General features: G+C 37.7%; 2 protein-coding genes across 4 annotated transcripts in view; both read right to left on the reverse strand.

The window, feature by feature from the left end:
• Sulf1 (Extracellular sulfatase Sulf1) overlaps positions 1-10729 on the reverse strand; it is a 78647-nt gene extending 67918 nt beyond the window's left edge. For 2 of the 3 annotated variants that reach the window (XM_071774807.1, XM_071774806.1), the window contains exon 1: positions 10417-10729. The gene's annotated coding sequence lies outside the window, so the exon portion shown is untranslated. The remainder of the gene's footprint in view (positions 1-10416) is intronic. The other variant, XM_071774804.1, reaches the window with a different exon arrangement.
• A 4512-nt stretch (positions 10730-15241) lies between these two features.
• Uxs (UDP-xylose synthase) lies at positions 15242-20327 on the reverse strand. Its single transcript, XM_071774759.1, has 5 exons — positions 20006-20327; positions 17732-18334; positions 17535-17648; positions 17130-17450; positions 15242-17044 (listed from the first exon to the last, which is right to left on the reverse strand). The coding sequence occupies exons 1-5, from the start codon at positions 20064-20066 to the stop codon at positions 16776-16778; spliced, it is 1368 nt and encodes a 455-aa protein (XP_071630860.1). The 5' UTR covers positions 20067-20327; the 3' UTR covers positions 15242-16775.
• Positions 20328-20338: the final 11 nt, after the last annotated feature.

Here is a 20338-nt window from a genome sequence, read left to right on the forward strand (position 1 = left end):
TACTAATCTAGATACTATTACTACACTAAAAAATAATCTATATATTTATATTAATTTAATATAAAAAAGAAGCTTCATTTAACACTTGACTACCTATAATATAACATTTTTGTGCAGCTAGCTTCTCTCCCATCGTGCAAGAATAAAAAATGAATGACTTATAAACTGTTAATAAACTTTGGAATCAGATAAACTAAAATTGATTTCATGCATCAATGTGCGCAGAAATTTAATTCTCTCTTCTTTCATGATCTATATATATATATATATATATATATATATATATATATATATATAATCAAATTTAAAATAAAACAGAAGGGATTTTGTGCGGTAGAACTAAAATAGCTATTCGCTATTGATATAATTTCAATTTCGAGCTTTATTCTTGCATGAGAAAAGTTGAATGAACATTTACCTTTCCCCCTACAGAGAAAATTAAATTCCTATCCACAGTAACGAGATCAAAATGTTTAGTTAGCGGAATTCGAAAGTTCATAAATAGTTTATAATTCTAAATATATTTTTCATATTTATTCATAGATCAATTATACAAGGATATAACGCGTTATCATTGCATCAAAAGCTGTGCAGCACGCATATATATTTATGTGGCAAGATAAAACGTTTCTTGAGTTTTTATCTTTGACGGCCATAGGTCGATTTCAGCAGATGTATGTTTCAAGATTACTTGAATGCATCATTGTTATCTATAAATACACATCAGATCGGACATTCTAAGTTGTAACGGTGTACCAGAATGTCGATCGCGATCTTCCGATACCATTACTTAATTCATCATATCTAATATTTACATTAGATATAAACATTACTACCGCAATAAGTCGTAGATCAACCTAAGCAATATACGATACAGATGCACGAAGATCAAAACTTTCAGCACACAATATGCTCGAGAGATATATCGAGTAAAATGTCGCTTTGTCATCGGTGATCTTTAAATTTCTCCTGCAAATGCGAAACTTCCGTGATTCCCGAAATAAATTTACAAGCAAGCTTAAATTCGATATCGGTAGAGTATTTCCAGATTCAGAACTTAAGCCGGGTTATTTATAAATCCTTCGTACGAAACCGTTTCGTGCCGTTATAATGTCTGAAAGGCTATTTTCGGTACAAAGCTATAATAGCGTGAGTGTGCTCGTAAAAAGGCAATATTTTACGGCAAGGATATCCTGACCCTGCAGTTTCTGGAGCGAGACGTAGCATAAAATGCACGCCGACAAAAAAATTGCGTTTACCGATAATTGAATGTTTGTATACTTCGCGTATACAGATACGCGTGCCTGTCAGATATGTTATGTGTGTATGATATATGCCTTAGAAAATACCGGAATGACGATGGCAAAACACCGGTCTGGCAACGATTCGATATTTCTTCATCTGTCATTAAGTTTTTTATATGCACGTTTATTAAGTCACGATAGTCGGAATTGATTAGTGGCAATTCTTAATAGCGACAAAACGAAAAATTCGCTACTATACTTTCCTGCGCGGACAGTCTCTCCCAAACAATATTTTATATCCTGTCAAGTTGCACAAATAGAACGTTCTTGTCACTGAGATTAATTGAGGAAGGATTACGTAGCGTTTGCATTGCAGCTAATGAGAACAGTTAAAATGTATTAAATTATATAATTTCGTTCTGAATTAATAGTTAATAAAATGGTGGCTCGTAGCTTGTAAAAATCGAATTATGTGTAAGTATCAAAATCATATAATTAATTATCTTTTCTTTATGAACAGTAGTATGCTGAGTAAGTACATGAAAACAACAGATAGAAACTTGATAAATGTGCATAATATTTCAACATAAGCTCTAACATTCGCATTAAGTAACATTGGTGCTAAAAGTAATGATCACGCCGCTGAAACAGAGTTAAATCTATTTCAGCGGCGAGATCATTAGATCTTAACACTTTTAAGCTACACGGTCACTGTGGTCAACGCATGAGAAGAAAATTGGACGATTGCCCGAAGACAGTGTTCCGAATGGCACTGTCAACATATATAACGTCAAGTTAAATGTCTGAAACTCTAGTGCATTTCTTCAATCAAATATAGCTTTTAGTCCGTAGCACATGTTTGTATTTCATATAAAGCGATAACTGTTCATTCACAGTTAATTACAGCTTTGTAATAATAATAATAATAATAAAGTTTTTTCTGTGAGCAGTTTCGTTAATTAAACATGCAATACATGAATTTCACTCTGATCGGACAATTAGATAGATATATTAAATACACATACAGTGGCCAATTATTTCGCAGAATTTTATTTTGGTGAACGTGTTTCTTGAGCGAATATATTTTCCTGAGGAAAATACGATAGACGCGATCGAGATTCACAATACAGGATTTATACATAGCAGCTATATCTTGATCCGATCAGTTCACAAATGCGATTTAGTACGTATTATCGTGTAATAAAAGCGGTATTACCAGTGCTACCCGTTCCCGTTTTGAATGATTTCGTTTCACTTAACATTCATCGAATTCCGTATAAATCATGACGACGCGTTTAACGTTCCGTATTAAAACGATCGCGTTAGTCAGATGCGAGCTTCAGAAGGATAGATCTAGATAGTTGAACGAAGTAATAAATTTATACGGAAGCTTATCGTAAGTAGGAAGCAATCTGTCCATGTGCACAAATGTGCAGAAGCATGCATAACAAAGAAAGAGAAAGAGGAAAAGAAGAATCACTGTGTGTGAGGTGTGCTTCATCAGCAACGCTGACTAGCTCGTCGTTGAGCTGACGCGTTAATAAATAGCTTGCACATTGGTTACATAGATTATATAGATAACTACTGGAGACACGTTTCTTCAACAAGTATGCAAGCGAAATTGGATGTATATATCGCGAGTGTTTTGATAAGCAGCAGGCTTGACATAATAGTTCAATTACTTGCGGTGCCAGTATACACATCTAATGGAAAATAATTCGATTGTTGATTATGCAATGATGTGATTTTTATATATTTATTAATTGAACTCTAGATTTATTTTTATTTTTATTTTCAGGAATATTTTAATCCTTGTTTCGAATTGTGCGCTTATCTTTTCTCCTTTTACTCGTACATGTATTCGCGCGTTTTAAATCTTGGGCGATTGCGGGTAGCAACGTACGAGCAAATCGTAGCATTTGTGCATACAACAATTAGGTATGCAGAAAAGCTACTTTAGGCCGCGCGTGCCCAGCATGACAAGTAGCGATATCCTTTCCTTCTGCCGGACTTTCAGTAATAAATCTGTATTAACAAGGCATGCTGCGATAACGTGCCATTATGCGCGTTAACTGTATGCATACATCATACGCTGCGGCGGAACACAAATCAAAATATCGAGGAAGCTTTCATCATGTTATAATCATTTAACCATATATTAATAATGTAATCTCTATGGAAATATGTAATTAACGAACGTAATGCGAATCTGATTAAAGAGAAAGAGGAACAGAGAAAAAGAGAAAGAGAGAGAGAGAGAGAGAGAGAGAAACGTTGCTAAAATTAATTGGTTCGAATTGGTGATGAAGCTGATGAATCCAAGAACAATGCATGATATCATAGTATTCACACTTGGCTTCTTAACATAGAATTTAATTTGCATCTCATCTAACGATTTACGCGTCGATCTGAATACGGCGTTCTTTGTAAATATCGCGAGTATAGACAAAACGTCAGTTGAGCAAGGCATAAAAAATATGATCTTGAAACAATAAAACAACATCGTAGCGAATTTTCGTCCCTTAATTCATCAGCAAAGAGAAATGTCATTAAATATAGATACCGTTGTGTCGTAACAAGACCATAAAGTATTCTCGACCTTAGAATACTATGGAGACTTGAATGTCGCGAGTAATTCAAAGTCATACGTAATATATCTAACGTTTCTATGCCTAATGTACCGTCTGATATTTGCTCCAAGAAGAAATATATGACTATGGGGTCCCAAATAGATTACTTCTGCTTGGTACGTCGACATAAATCTGTTTCTCGTATATACACAAGCGTCTTACGCATATTTTCAAATAAACGTACATATTCTGTACATTAACCCATGTGCTACAAACGCTATTATTGTACGTATCGGGGACAAAAAGATTTTCTATTTAACCATGTATTGAATATATTATAATAAGGTAATTTCTATGAGAATACGGAATTATTAAACGTAACTTAAATCCGGTTTTCTTAATAGGGGAAAAAAAGAAAATTCTAAACATTACAGGACCGTAACTCGTGACAACTATGTACTCGTTATATTTATAAGATGCATGTTCATTTGCAGTAAAAAGTTTAAGACACCGCAGATATAGGCGATACTTCGCATACCACATACAGGTGAACGGCATGCACAAGCTGTAATTTTGCGCTCGACTACGTGCAAAGACGTCATTGATTGCTAATTTTGCATCGTGCAAAATTTGCAATATTTGTGTGAAAACAGCACTATAGGGAAAATTCGAAAATAAATGTTTGACTGTTGTTTTGTTTGACTGATCGAATTGTAATATAAACAAGCGAAAAAGTATCGTTAAGTTCTGTATGATTTTGCAATAGCATGATTACGCAGAATAGCAGTCCAAAAAGTAAAAAAATCCAAATTCGATTTCCGGATCAATCACGTCTGACACATTATAATTTATGTTTGTTTCGATTTGAGGCAAACAAGTGCAAAATCCCACACTTCCAAAAATTAGAATTATTTCATTTACCATATTTTTTTTAAAGTCATAATAGCGAATTTTTATTGTTGTCAAGAGAATCAATATATGTATATGATAAATGGAGGATCGGCAGGCTCAGACGCGCGCGGTGCAAATGTGTAAAATGTGTGAAATGTGGAATATCTAAGCAGGCAGAAGAAAAGAATGCTAGAATGCAGAAAAATCACACGCAACATTAGTGCGCCATTCGGAGGAGCAATAAATCGTAATCCAATTAAAAGAAGCAAAAAAGTGTGAACAGGATAATAGTATATAGATAGATCAAAAATAATGATCAGTTCAAATTGTTTATCGAATTTCGATCGCTGAACGGTGACGCTGTATATATTTTAAAGTGACACAAAAAATATACGTATCATTGCTACTAATATAATCCAAAAAAATCGCGATATCATTCATTGAGTATAAAATCGAATAATTGGTCTTCTCGCAAGATATTTTTAGAAAAGGTGAATCCCATTGTATCCCCCTTTGCATTCCAATCATTCAAAAATGCGGCTGGAATTTTACCTGAGCGAATTCACGAACAAGTTAATTCTGTGACTGGTATATCGGACAAATCTTTTGAAAAATTCTCCGGGTCAATGTTCCTTCGAAACTACAATACTACGTGACAAGTTTGCGGAATAAAGTGAAATAAAACGTCCACAATGAGAAATTCGTACTTACTAAAGAAGATTGTTTTCTTATATCGATATTTTTTAATCGTGTTACCGTTCTTTGAACTTTGAACTTATATTGCTGTTAGGTGTACTACAAAAGAAACATATTTTCCGCATTAATTATAGAGTTAGATTTCCGCAGTTACTCTGTTTCTATGAATGTTAATAAATAGATATTTATTATTATGTAATATTGCGATTTACAATAGTAAGATCTGTAAAATTATTTTAAATTTAATCTAAATTTAATTAAATTTAAATTCGTCACGAATATAAATATATAAAAATAATTAAATACACGGAGAGAATTTTATAGTAAATATTACTATGGTGTCGCACTAGCTGCGGACCATCGAGGAATTTTAAGTTAAATTACTATGTTTATGGTAAAAATTACGTTATTTTATCGTTTTTAAAACAATAATTATAGTATTTTAACTTGAAATTCCTCGATGGTCCGCAGCTAGTGCGACACCATAGTAATATTTACTATAAAATTTTCTCCGTGTAGGTATAAAAAGAGAAAAATTTCTAGTTAAATATACGAAAAAAAAACTTTATAAAATCCATCAAAACGTTTTTATTTTTTTTATCCAATAATAAATAATTCTATCATGATATATAATATTTGTGATACGTGTAATACGTAAAATATATAAATAGCACATGTGCAAAATGGATTTTTATATATCATATATAGCTACTATTATTATTTAAATTAGTTTGTATTCTGGACGTATGTGATAAATCAATGGACACGTTAAATTATATATCAAAACTAAAATAGTCTAATGGAAAACGTTCAAGGATACGCTTAAGATGCCAACAATAACTATAAACGATTCGTCCTATATTTGCACACAATCGAGACACGCGGCATCGAAGTCGTGCCAAATATTAATGTTAAATCAAGTATGATACCTTAGAATGTCGCGCATGGTGACCCGGATTTTACGAATTTATTCCATATTTGGATCAGCTCTCCCGATTAATATTGAATCGATATAACACCAATGAGTTCCAGTCCGTTGGAGATTAATATCAGAGATATTCAATAGAAAATGGAATGCAAATTTACTGCCGGTGCAGCGTATGATAAATCTGTAGATTTTCATATCACCAATTTCGGAAACAGTGAAATTCACGTTTAACCACGAACCTCCATTTTCGCCTAAATCGAGACAAATGTATCGCGCGCTTTTCCGTATGTCACTATCAGATTTGGAAGTAGATAAATGGATACACAAGAAATCATTTACTTATAACCTAACCTGAGAGAGATAGCTCGTACAAGACATGCGAACAATAGCATATTGACACATCAATAACATTTTGAAGAACGCATTAAAGAACATAAAATATAAAATAAGAAAATATATATGAGAAAATATACAAAGGAACATTTTTATTCCTGTTCTTCTACTTAGCTCTTCTTTCTATTAAGAAAGATAAAGTCTTAGTAAGATAAAGTGGTCTAAAATAATATATTATCTTATTTACGTCGTAATATACGAGAGAATTTCGTTTAATTAAGACTAATGTGCGATGATACTTTTGGAGTAATCTCATCACTACACATTTCCTTTCATAATAAAAAAATATTTTAATACATAAAAATTATCTTATGAAATTAATATTTTTTGAAATTGAAAGAAACAGCTTCGCGCAATGAAAATTCGTATGCAATGATCAAAAGTTTTTAAATCATATTCTTCCGAAATAGAGATCCATCCCGCGGTAATTACAAAACTGCAGCTATATGTCAGCTATATGTCAAATTAAATCCAAATCGATTGCCAGCAGACATAGCGCGGCTCTTCTTTTTCTGCTTTTTCTCGCATGCGCGCTCATTAATATGAGTTCTAGCGTGTTGTAACCGTAACAATGGCCGAACCATTAAAGGGCTCTTCAAAATAGTTTGCCGGAAAACCGCGGCTATACGTTTATTCGCCCGATACATCGGCGCGCGGCGGGACGAATCCGTGGATCCTCGAGACAGGTCCCCGCAATGAATAGCGCGGATGTGAAAGCACTCACGGTGATTTATACGGACCTTTGTGCTCGCGTGCCTTCCGTCACGGATCTATTTTTGGCTCTTTCAAATGATACGCGAAATAATTTTCCACCAGGCCGTATTGCCGCCGCGGCTTCCTCGCGCCGGAAATAGAAGAACCAGAGTATTTCACGAGCACGCGAACGAGCGAGACGAGTCGCGAAATTCGCGAGCTTGTTCTAATGTGTGTGTCCTCTCGTTGTCAAAAAGAATCTCGTATCGTTTAAATCTGACATATATGGAAAAAACGGATCTCATCAAGTTCTGCTTAGCAGCGAATTTATATTTCCATTCGGAGAGATGTAATATTGTAATTCATATCAAAAAATTCAGCAAAAAGAATCAAGGTCGTATCTTCTTTAAGCCAAAATCTCCCAAGAGAAAAATATTACGGGCTACATACTTAATTATGAGAGTTATTTATACCGCGAGAATGCGTTAAGGCCATTGCACGTAACAAAGTTTTAGTTTTAATCGTAAGGCCGTAAGAAAATATACCAATCACACTTGATTATTCTTCAAGCGCGAGGAGAATAATCGACTGTGATTCGTCTATTTTATTACAACCTTACGATTATGACTAAAACTTTGTTACGTGCAATGGCCTTTAGTGAGAACGTATCAGTCGCGTTAGATCACGATTCACATTCCATAAAGTGTTTAAGTTTCGTGATTACTAATTTTACTCTTTTAACTCACATATGAAATAATAGTTATTGTGCACTGTTCAACTGTGAGAGACCGACACTAATGTGAACAATGAATTCCGTGTTGGTTTATGCAGGTGTCCGGAAAAAAAAAACAAAAAAAGAGAAAAACTTTGTGATAAATAACCTTGTTGTATGAATGCACAATGAGTCGTTAATCATGCCATCGAGTCTTAGGTGTGAAACGCGGGTGTTAGCGATATATAAATCGTTGATACATATTCACACGAATAATTATTATAGTTTTTATTCATTCCGTTTCTTGGTCGAATAATTTATTGATTCCTCGCGCGAATTATTAGCGTTCTTGTTCTGCGACGTTCGTATGTCAATACCGCAAGTAATTATTAATATCGAAACTTTCCGCGAAAGTTGCCACGAAATCTAAAGGGCAATACAAATTTAGATGCACTCTCCAGACTTCAAGAGTTATTTAATTTTTAAAATGCAACGCTACTCTGGATCACGTGAAATATATTTTGTCTCGATCCGTTATATGATCACATGGCTAAAATGAAAGAGCGACCGTTAATAGATAATTTTAACTTCGCGTATATATCATCAAGCGAAATTTATTTAGCGACTTCAAAAATGTAGAGACTCATATATTTGCAGTTTTTACTGTTACGAAAACGTTTGCATTCTTATAATTCGTTTATCTACACGTTTCATTAGTGAACAATCGTTGACTACTTCAAACCATGTACATTCAATTACGCTATTGTGCACAAAAGCCGTATTACGACAATTACACCATTGTGCGTTTGCTCCCTTCGAATGGATTTCACGCGTATAACTCACGCTTGTATGCACCATAAACTTCGACAACAATCAGCAACAAGCGACAACAAGCGACCGTTTAAACAATCATCTCCCGCTAAAAAAAATAGTTTAACTTTTTAGGGACAAGTTTAACGTAGTCTAAAATTTATGGAAAGTTACAATATGATCACGATACGATAGAAAACTGAACAAATCGGTCGTTTGAATGCGTATCGAATCGATTTGAGGGACAAATCCTCGTCTCGAGTCATTCAGTATCAACGAATTGAATAAATATATATAAATATACGTCGCGGCTACGTACGCGCTCCGGTGTACCGGAACAGTGTTAAATCATCGCGGTGTTAAATCGCGATGCAACTATCTTTTCGCTCGTTCACGTGATTCGTGGCTCTGTTTGGCGAGTAAGAAAATCAATTTTAATAATATGAAGATTTCCGTGATCACATCGCAACTTCGCACACGTGGCGCATGTGGCGATCGAAGTTTCCTTCCGGTTTGGAAAATGTTTCTCGAGTGTTTGAAAGTTTCCAGGGAACATCATACGAGCGTTCCTCGTACGACGATCCTTGGCCGTAACGTCTATTTGCGTCTATTGACATGTGTCGGCCGCGCCGCTTTTTTATGACTGCTCCGCCGATATTTACAATTGGATACTACGAATCCGGACGATTCGTTTCGCGACGAAAGAGAAAAAAACAATAGTACGCGTGAAAGAATTTAGACTCCGTCGACAGTTTTCGATTTGACATCAAATCGACAAAGGGAGAGGAACATCCGTTCCAGCTGCGAGGTTTAGAAAAAGCCAGTCACGTTGCGTTAATAAACAAACACTAGAACAATCATGGCAATTCCATCAGAACGACGGATTTCAAATTTCATTACAGAAATGATTGTGCTTTTGTTGGAATTTATGTTGACTCTTGTCGAGATAAAAAAAGAATTATATATATGTCAATTTATTTTCCTTTAATTTCGAAATTGTCTATATAGGATGTCTATATATACTAAAATAATGCTGGTTGTCAAGTGTTAACAATACTTTCTTCATATCATATAGTGTGATCGTGACAATGCATATAAATCGCCTTTTGTCACATGTTAGAAACAATTACAATTGCGGGAGTAACGCGTCGAAATAAGGGAATATCTAATATAACCGACGCACGAATAATTTAGATCGAAAATAACTTGGGTCGCGGAAGAAGGTAAAAATACTCTCGAAATTGCGGCTTGATTCAAAGCGTCGCGTCTAACTTAAGTGACGTACACATACATATATCAATGTCAGAACCGGCACACTTTACTCGACTACGTTACCCCCGTTAACGATAAACGTACAAAGAGAGCGTTTCGAATTTCGATTAACAATTACGCAAAGCGACGCGCGTACGTACCAGCGGGTTCGGTTGTCCGCGAGGAAAAAAAGAAAGGGGGGAAAAAAAAGGAAATAAAAAGACTTACTTATACGCAGAGAAGATCCAGCCAGCGATCTCGGACTTTCATCGGCAACAACGCTGCTTCCCCGAACTCGAGCCGAACTTCGAACTCGACGACGGCGGCGTCTCCTTCTCGTCCTCCGGTGACGCGGAACTTCGATCCGGTGAAATTCGGACGCGCCGATCGGTGGATAGAACCAGGAACGAGCGCGAATGCACGTGGCGGTGGAACGACGCGATACCGCCTGCACACGATAAACGGATCGACTCGGTCGCGACGCAACACGCAACCTCAACGCGCGACGGTCGCAACCAGACTGAACTCACTGAACTGACTGAACCGACTGAAGTTCGCCGCCGGTCCGCCGAGCCGTCGCCGCCACCGCTGCTCCGGCTCCGACCAGCCTGGAAACAGCTGCTCCTCCTTTCCTCCTTCTCCTGTCCCCGTGCCAGAAAACTGCGCGAGGCCGATCTCGGCCTCGCCGGGGTCCTACGGCGAGGCGCAAAGTGCATCTCTTTCCGCGAGAACTGACGCCTTCTCCCGCGAAACCGGTGTCCTGGCGGGTGGCCGAGAGCGTCTCGCCGTTGATTTATCGGCGCGGAAGAGAGATCGGCCGCACGCGCGCGCGCGGAGAAACTTGGGATTTTTATGACAAACAGAAACTTTTTGTCACCTGCTTTTTTTTCCAGGATCTGTCACGCAGACTCAGAGACGTGGGTAGATTCTCGGTTTCGAAATTCCAGATTGGAAACGACTTCCGAATGTCGATCCTGTCCTCTCGCGTTCTACGTTCTACCGCTTGACTTGACGCCTTCGTTTCAGAGTAAACGCGTGACTGACGTGAAGATAGTCGCGTTCGTTTTTTGCGATTCTCGGAACGCATTCGATATCCAATAGGAGAATGCGGTTTCCGAACGTCTAGAAAACTAGTTTCTCTAATTAGATATCGAATGCGTCGGGAACTCATTTAAAAAGAAAAGTGCCTTAACTAATATTTTCACGCCAAATGTGCATACATAAATTATTTAAATTAGACAGGTATAGATAACTTCAAACTTGTTTATTTAGATAACGTATGTACATGTGTACGAAATATGATATAAAGTTTTGGTATTCGATTATAAAAATTATATAAAAATAAGGTAGCGAATTGCGACTATTATTTATTGTAACGCGCAGTTGCTCTATCCGCGAACAATTTACGCGTTCAATAATTCCAACAATTTAGTTCTCGAGTTGAATTCTCCTCATTCTATTCTCATATAAAGTTTGTTATTGCAGCGATCTAAACGCGTCAGAACTGATATAACTCCCGGCTTATTATCCCGTACTGATTCTAGAATCGCGCGCTAGAATCTCTAGCATCACTCACGCGATGTCAATAAACGGTGTCACTCGTCCACCGTCCACAGCGAGAGAATCTCGCGGGGACGCGGATGCATATCACGGCCGGATATTCTTGGATCGCGAAAACGCAACGGACGACACGGAGAGTGGAGTCGAAGGGAACGAATCGCGTTCATGAAAAACGGGGGAATATTTCCGGGAAACGCGCTAATAATCGTAAAGCGCTCCGACGCGGAAATATTCCCGTAAATTTCCGCTTTACGTAAAATAATAATGGTGACGGTATCAAAGTCACACGAGCGCGGCCGTAAAGCTTTTAGCGAGAATTAGTATCGAAAACGGCACGTACGCGGCCGGCGCTCGACGGGGTAAAATATCCCTCTCCCGTATTATATATATAGATATATATATATTCCAACGCGCCGGGTGTTTCAATCGCCGGGTGAAGGACGGGCAGGAGAAGGACGAGGAGAGAGCTTTTATTGCCCGGCTTTTATTAACTGACGGGCGCTACGTGTGTCTGTCTTGCTATTACTTACGCCCGCATGACCGGCACGACGTCGTAACCCACCTGCGCGCCATGACGCGCCACTTTCGCGCGTCCCGAGATATCGCTGGGTCATGGACGCGCTTTAACCCTTCCCTTTAATCTCCCTTTTACCTCGTTAAATGGGGACCTTTATCGCGCGCGCGTTTACGGAACTCGCGCAGCCATGGCGTGTGACCTCCGCCGAACTTTGTCAGAAATTCGCGTCCACAGATCCGAAGCTTGACCCGAGTCTTCCGGACTCCAGTATTTCGGGCTCGACGATAAGCCGAAATTTCGAGGGAACACCCTAAGCGTGATATGCTCTATTATCGGCCCTCGTGACACGCCGAAGCTCGAAGGCACGCCCGAGGAAATAGGAATGCCGGCAGTCGCCGTGGCTTCGTAAAACCGCGATAATACCACGATGGTATTCCAACATTTCCAACATGCGCACGAGATAATAAAAGAATGCCGTTACACCCAGTTACACCTGAATTTGCGCGCGAGTCGCGGCATATTTTGTGCGCATATGCCTCGTATCTAGATATTCGGGCATCGTAACTACTGATTATTTGATAATTACTTGGTAATTTAATAATAATTAATTTCTTATAATAATTAAAAAATATATGGTAATAGTAACAACATATATACGTATAACAGTATATCTCATAATATGTATTATTATTATAATTAATTATATTATATAATTGTTATCAATAACTATGGCCGTGTCCACCCGAACCTCCGCTAGCTAAGCCGCTAGGTAGCAATTGAATGTGATTTGTTCTTTCCTTTGGATCCAACCAATCACACTGCTACCTAGCGGCTTAGCTAACGGAAATTCAGCAAAACGCAACCTATAATGTATGAATATTAAATATGAAGTGCACCCCCAAATAATATGCCCCGATATGTGGCTCTTTTGACAAAAAAGGTTGAGCATCCCTAATCTAACGAGCGTGTGCTTCTCTAATTCGCGTTCTGAAAGAGATAGAATGGATCAAAAATAGAACTCGGTTTGAAGAAGTACTAATATCATGAAACGAATCGTTTCGCCGATTAACGAACATGGCGAGGCAAATCTTGCTCGTTAACATCCGTCAAATATCCGGGAAATCGTTCATCCGGCTTACGTAACGCGTTGCAGATGAATTAACCTTTACAAGTGTATCCGAGGCATTTTTATCAGCACAATATTTATTTTATCGAGCTAAAATCAATGAAGTGTCAAGAACACACACGCCACCGTGCGCTCCCCCGTCCGTCGATCGTTGTTTGTAATTGAAAGAAAGTTACGCACATGAACTTTGCTATTTACGCATGAAAGTACATATACATGCTGACATGCATAAAGGCACGTGTCAGTCTCGTTAATCCTGCATTATATACTTGTTTGAGGATTCTTTAACGTAATTATACTCACGTGAGAATCAGATGTCGAATCGATTATGCTTTATCATGCATGTAATGTTTATGTCGTATTAAAATAAATAGAAATATTTATATCGTTAATCAGAAAATAATAAAGAAGAGATGTAAGAAAAATTTTTATTCAGAAGCAATGTACATATTACTCGACTATTAACGTACACATATAATAAAATTAAATAATCGTGCGATTAATAATAAATTAATACATAAGAAATAAAAATATAAAAATATATGTACATTTCGCATTTATATCGAAACCCGTATATAAATAAAAAGCTTTCATATATCACGAATAACAAATAAAGGATGGATATTCGAATTCAAGTTCTTTTGCATTATAAAAAGTCCGATGCAGAGACGATCGAACCGAAGGCAGAATCGAAAGCGTAACATACATATACAATGTCGAAATTTCTTGGTGGGCTGGATAAAACGGCAGCCGAATTCGACCTGCGGACTGTAGGTTGGGGACCCTAATTTATAATTAAATAGAGGTAGAAAGTTTTACTATGTGAAGTTAGTAGATAATTTCTAAAGCTGAGGTATATTTTATGCTGGGTCTACAATGCGACTCGCATTGTAGACCCAGCATTACATCTCACGCGAGTAACGTAAGGTCGACACGTGTATGTTTAATGATACACGAAAGAATAGACGCCAAGGATACGATCGAGTCGCGCAATTTATTTCCGGCCGCGAATGCTGAAAGCGCAGAAAATCACGGCTGAAATAAATAAATCTGCAATTAATCCCCCCCATTTTCATTTTTTTTAAATTTTATTAAGCACGTAGTCGTGCGTCGCTCACGTGCTTCTCGCGTTTCAACATAGACCTCATTATACGAACGTACGCCTTTATAACGATTAGATCATCATCGTCATCATCACCCTCGTGGCGGCACTTTCGTTTGCGCCAACCGAGACGCCGTATATCCCGGATGCAATCATTATCATTAAGAACAACCGGGCCTCGCTTCTCTCTCTCTTTTTCTTTTTCATTTACTTCTCCTTTACCTTCCGTTTGTCTTTTCCGAAGAGATACAACGACCGACCACGCGCGCCCTGTCATAGCCCACGCGACATTCATTACGACTAATCGGCTCTTCAAATAGTCGCTCTAAATGACATGGACAATTCTCTCATTTGGAATTCCATCCGTCTTGGAATCCGTCGTTTCGCATATGATTTTTATTATGTACGCACAACGAGATCATATTGTCTAGTTAATCAAGAAAATTTAGAAAGATTTGACCTGTAGGAAACAGCAGGGAAACGGCTTAATTTTATTTCGTAAATATTCGAATTTGCAATTTAGAAAAGTAAATATTAAATTTGATTAAATTTAAATAGACTTTATGCTTTAACTCGTTAATGTTTGCTGTCCTTTTTAGATCTTAGCTATATCTTCTATGCGTAGAACAAAACTTTGATAATTACGTATTGAAAATAAAAAAAAGTAAAAGAAAAGCGAGAAAATGTAACTGAAATAAATTTACGCCAAATATATATGTTTTTATACATGTTGAAGTATATACTCATATTCAGAGCGTACATATTATTATATTTTTTAAATTTTGGATACAAAGAGATTTTCATATACATTTGCTTAATTATTTACATCATATTTTATATATCATTTTTATTTTCACGTTGGTAGGAAAGAGACTTGTCGATAAACTAATATTTCATAATTTTCGATAACGACAATATAAGAATTAACATTAATAAATTCACATAAATTCACATTATACAAGTTACGTTATAAAGGGTACATTATCGTAAAGGTGATTTCTACACTTATATATAAAATATAAAATTACTTTCTCGCTTATACGTTGTTTGTTATTACAGTCTCACAGTCTATGATCACACTATATCTATTTTATGTATCGTATAACTATCCATTTCTAAAATAATATAAATTACAATTATTACAAATGCTATTTTGTTGTCTTGGATACCATCCGTTTCAATCGCATTGTATAAGAGACTCCACAAATTTTCATGACTACTATACAATTGAATAACCTAATAATATAAATATTTTTCAAGATTTTATTGCAAGTACATCTTCGGTAATATCACTATTATGACTATAATGAATCAAAAGCAAACATTTCCTAGTTACATATAAATACTGTTATATGTATCTAAGCGAAATTACTTCATATCCAAGCTATGCGATTGATAATATACATATAAAAAGAAAAAAACATCTTATATCACCAGCACCATTTTTCAGTTCTGCATCTAGGAAAGTATATGTATGAGTATATATATATATGTTACGGTAAAAGCGCGAAATTCAGTAAATGTATACACTTACAAGAGCTCTAATAAATATGACAATATGAGTGTAGTGAGATAGAGGGGTAGGGAGCGCACAGACTCTTACTTAAAAAAAAAAGAAAAAAACAAAACTAATGTAACCCAATCCAATCTGTATCATTGTGATAATAATGTTGCTTATTAAAAGATATAAATTTAAAACATAAAATTTAGTAAACGTATACATTGACTAGTAAAAAGCATATATTAATTAGTAAGCGTATACATTTACCGGTTCACGCTTTTACTGTGACATATACAAATATGAGATAAAAGAAAAAATATTTCCCGATCTAAAGTCAATGCACAGATATGACGATATAGATCAATAGACCACGTTATTTTGCAATAATAAAAGAAAGAAAAATAAATAGTATAAAATATATTAATACATAAATTATATTAATGTATTATTAATATATTTAGAATATATATTTAGAATTAAAAATAATAAAAAGGCGGAGAGCAATTGAGAGGGAGCTATGGAAAGAGTCATGGAAAAAGGAATATATTTTAAATTATTGCTTCTATGTGACATATGTACCTGATCGGAAGAAATTCGAGAGACTGATTACTTAAATGATCGCATATCGTGTGTGTATGTGTGTGTATGTTAATTGCTACATAAATTATGTAAAATTCAAATTGGACGGGGATTTTTTGGCACATACTGGTCCATAGCTTAATGGCACTTTCACGCCACTTCTGAAAGTGGATACATTAATCGTATCATTACACTTGAATCCCTAAAGTTGTTCTACAATATCGTGATCGTTTTTGTAAGAAGACTGTTTAAAACTATTTTTTTGAGAATGTTTTGTCCTTTGTAATTCCTTTGCGAAATACACTATGGTTGTCTTCAGGCCTTCAGCCAAAGGGACCTTGGGCTCCCAATTTAAATATTGTTTGGCTCTGCTAATATCCGGTCTTCTTCTCTGCGGGTCATCCTCGACCGCCGCGAGTTCAACAATTTCACTGGTAGCACCCACCAGGTCCTTTATTATACGCGCAAATTCTGAGACAAATTAGAATGTTAAACTTTAATAAATATCACTAACAAATATCGGGAAAAACATGATTAAAATGACAAGCGGCTTTACTTTCAATTGTATGCTCCACAGGATTTCCGATATTCACAGGTAAGGTGTAATTAGATGCCATTAATGCTACCAATCCGTCCACCAGATCGGAAACGTATTGAAACGATCGCGTCTGTTTTCCACTGCCGTAAATCGTGATCGAATCATTTTGTAAAGCCTGGAGGATAAAATTCGACACTACGCGACCGTCATTCATGTGCATTCTGGGACCGAAGGTGTTGAAAATTCGTGCAACTCGGACCGAGACGCCTTCCTGTCTCATATAAGCGTAGCTCAATGTCTCGGCAACTCGTTTTCCCTCGTCATAACATGCCCGCGGACCTATGTTCAACAGTACGCCAATCATCAAAGCACCTACGCTACACTTTAAAGAAAAATCTATATTTACATCGCACAGATTCTTACCGATGGGATTTACGTGACCCCAGTAGGTTTCTGCCTGCGGATGTTCGTTAGGATCCCCGTACACTTCCGACGTGCTCGCAATTAACACTCGTGCACCGACTCGTTTCGCGAGTCCTGAAATACCGTCAACAACAATTACACAATGTTATCTCGAACATCTTCTCATTTTCAAATTCAGCCCCGCACGGCTAACTCACCAAGCATATTTATCGTGCCCAAGGTATTAGTCTTGATCGTTTTCACGGGATTCAGCATGTAGTGCGGCGGACTGGCCGGGCTGGCGAGATGATAGATCTCGTCGACCTCCAGATACAACGGCCTCACGATATCGTGATGCACCAGCTCGAAGTTCTCGTGACCGACCCAGTGTTCCACGTTCCGCTTTCTGCCGGTGAAGAAATTGTCGACGACTATCACTTCGTGCCCGGCGAGCATCAGACGGTCCACCAGGTGGGAACCGACGAAACCCGCGCCGCCCGTCACCAGGATCCGCTTCCGGTTCTTGTAGTTCAGGAACTTCACCGTCGGGAAGTCCTTCGCCACTCCGTTTTTAATCGCCGCCTCCAGATGCTGAAGCTTACCCTCCAGCTCGCGGATCCGAACCTTCGCCTCCTCGATGTCCCTGATGTCCCCGTCGGCCGGCTCGTCCTCGACATCGCGAACCTTCTGCGTTGCGACCTCGGCGAGCTCGTTCTTGTCGCCTAGACTAGCTTTATTTCCGTCGAGTACGGCGCGGTGTCGGCCGCGATTGAAAGATCTTTCCTCTTCCGTGGTCACCAGAGTTTTGTAAAAGCCCAGGACTGTTACAAGTGTAGAAAACGATATTACAAATCTGGGATTACACAGACCTGTTTTTTTATATGCATTAATTTTTAAATTTTTAATTTTAAAATACAATAATTACATTTGTCATCGTAATAATAAGCAAAAGAATTGTAAACTTATGCAAGAGACGTACTTTTTCTTTACAGATAAAATTGGATATAAATGTATCTTACAAATTGGTTTGGAAAAAATAACATGGAAGACACGCACATATAATTCGCATCGTCCATCGAATTATTTTCTAAATAAATTAATTTTTAAATTAATTAAATAAATTCTTATAGGTGCCATAAATTAATTAAATAAATTCTTATAGGTGCCACAATATTTCAGCAAAATTGTTAGACTGATAAAACGGTAAACTTTTTGCTTTTCGTTTTAATTTTTTCATTTAATTTTTTTATCGTTCCTAATGACAGTCTACTTGAAATGAACCGCAGGCAACCGCAGCAGCTAATGCCCAAAAGATTTGCTCGCTCTACTACTGTCTACTACCACAATTGTCTCGCTCGGCATTCAGGGGTGCTCAGCCAAATGTTACATAATTACGCAAATTTATACACGCCGCATATATTCGCGCTCTGAGAAAGCTGTCCGATCGCCACTGATTAAATATTAATATCAATTAATTCTCGTTGTTTTGATATTAGTTAATCGTTTTAATAAATTAAATATTAATTATCTTGTTTACGAAAAACAAGAGTGGAAGAGTGGTCTTTCATTATTCGCGTTCAGTTACTGTTGTCTATATTTATGTACCGAAATTATGAAATAATCGAAACTAGTCAACATTTGAAGTAAAAAAGCACAAGCCACTCCGTTCCGTTTCGTAATGAATTTGATTGAAATGGAAAGTTCGGTTATCGATAAAGTTACACAGATTATATCTCTCGATAACGACGCGATCGCGACGTGTTGATCACCGGTGGTTAATTAAGGCAGTGATCCAAACTGTAAAAGGCTTTTATCGACGTTACGCGCTTCAACTTGCACGGAGGCAAAAAAAAAATACCGAGAAGTTGATTTGAAAATACTCGCCCTCCTCAATTTAACGGGAAAAAATCATCCTTGCAACGACTTGTAACTTTCAAAGAACTTTCGATCGCATGTTTCGTTTATCGGAGTTAAGGTCGACTTTTATCGAGTTTTATACATGACGAGATAAACGCATGAAAGGCAATGTTAAAACACTTTGCTATTTTTACAACACGGTGTAAGTACCAGACCTCTAGCATATTTACACGGCAGTGGAGCGCTAACGAAACTATACAATTATCGTTACGTAAACGTAATACGTAAACATAAATTAAAAAAAAAAGAGATTATACTGAACAAACAAATCACAAAAAAGCGACCGGGAAAAGGGGAAGGGATCAAGGGATTCGAGGAGTCGCAGCTGATGTCAAATTTGCGGGAATTAAAAGCGGGGAAAAGCAAACAACGAGATCATGCGAGATCGCAATCGCTCAATTTTATTGCACGTCCCGACGCGACGTATCGTGGCGTATCGGCGGCGAATAAATCTCGCGGCGCAAACGAGTCGGGGACGAATGATCTCGAGCTGACGGTGCCGTGAGGGGGCCCCCTCGTTCTTGAGGGCGCTCCGAGGGACCTTGGCTCCTCCGTAACCCTATCCGTGGACTCACCCAGCAGCACGCAAACCGCGAAGATCGCGATCTGCTTCATCTTTCGTTGCGTGACAACCATGCTTTAAATTCGCACATGACTCGCTCCGCGCTCGAATTATCGCGTTTACGTCACTCCCGTCGCGGCACGACTGACCCTGACAACGAGCGTCGCGTACTCCCGCCGCGCGACACGGGATACGCGCGTCCGGGGAATCTCGAGCCAGTTTGGCCTGCCGATTTCAAAATATACACACGGGACCAGGGAACATAACCTCCGCGGCGCGCGGACACCGACCGAACGTGTGTGTTCGATCGCTCCGCGATGCATGCACCTGCACGCCACGCGACGTG

The sequence above is a fragment of the Temnothorax longispinosus genome, chromosome 4 (assembly GCF_030848805.1).
Source record: "Temnothorax longispinosus isolate EJ_2023e chromosome 4, Tlon_JGU_v1, whole genome shotgun sequence".
Taxonomy (NCBI): Eukaryota; Metazoa; Arthropoda; class Insecta; order Hymenoptera; family Formicidae; genus Temnothorax; species Temnothorax longispinosus.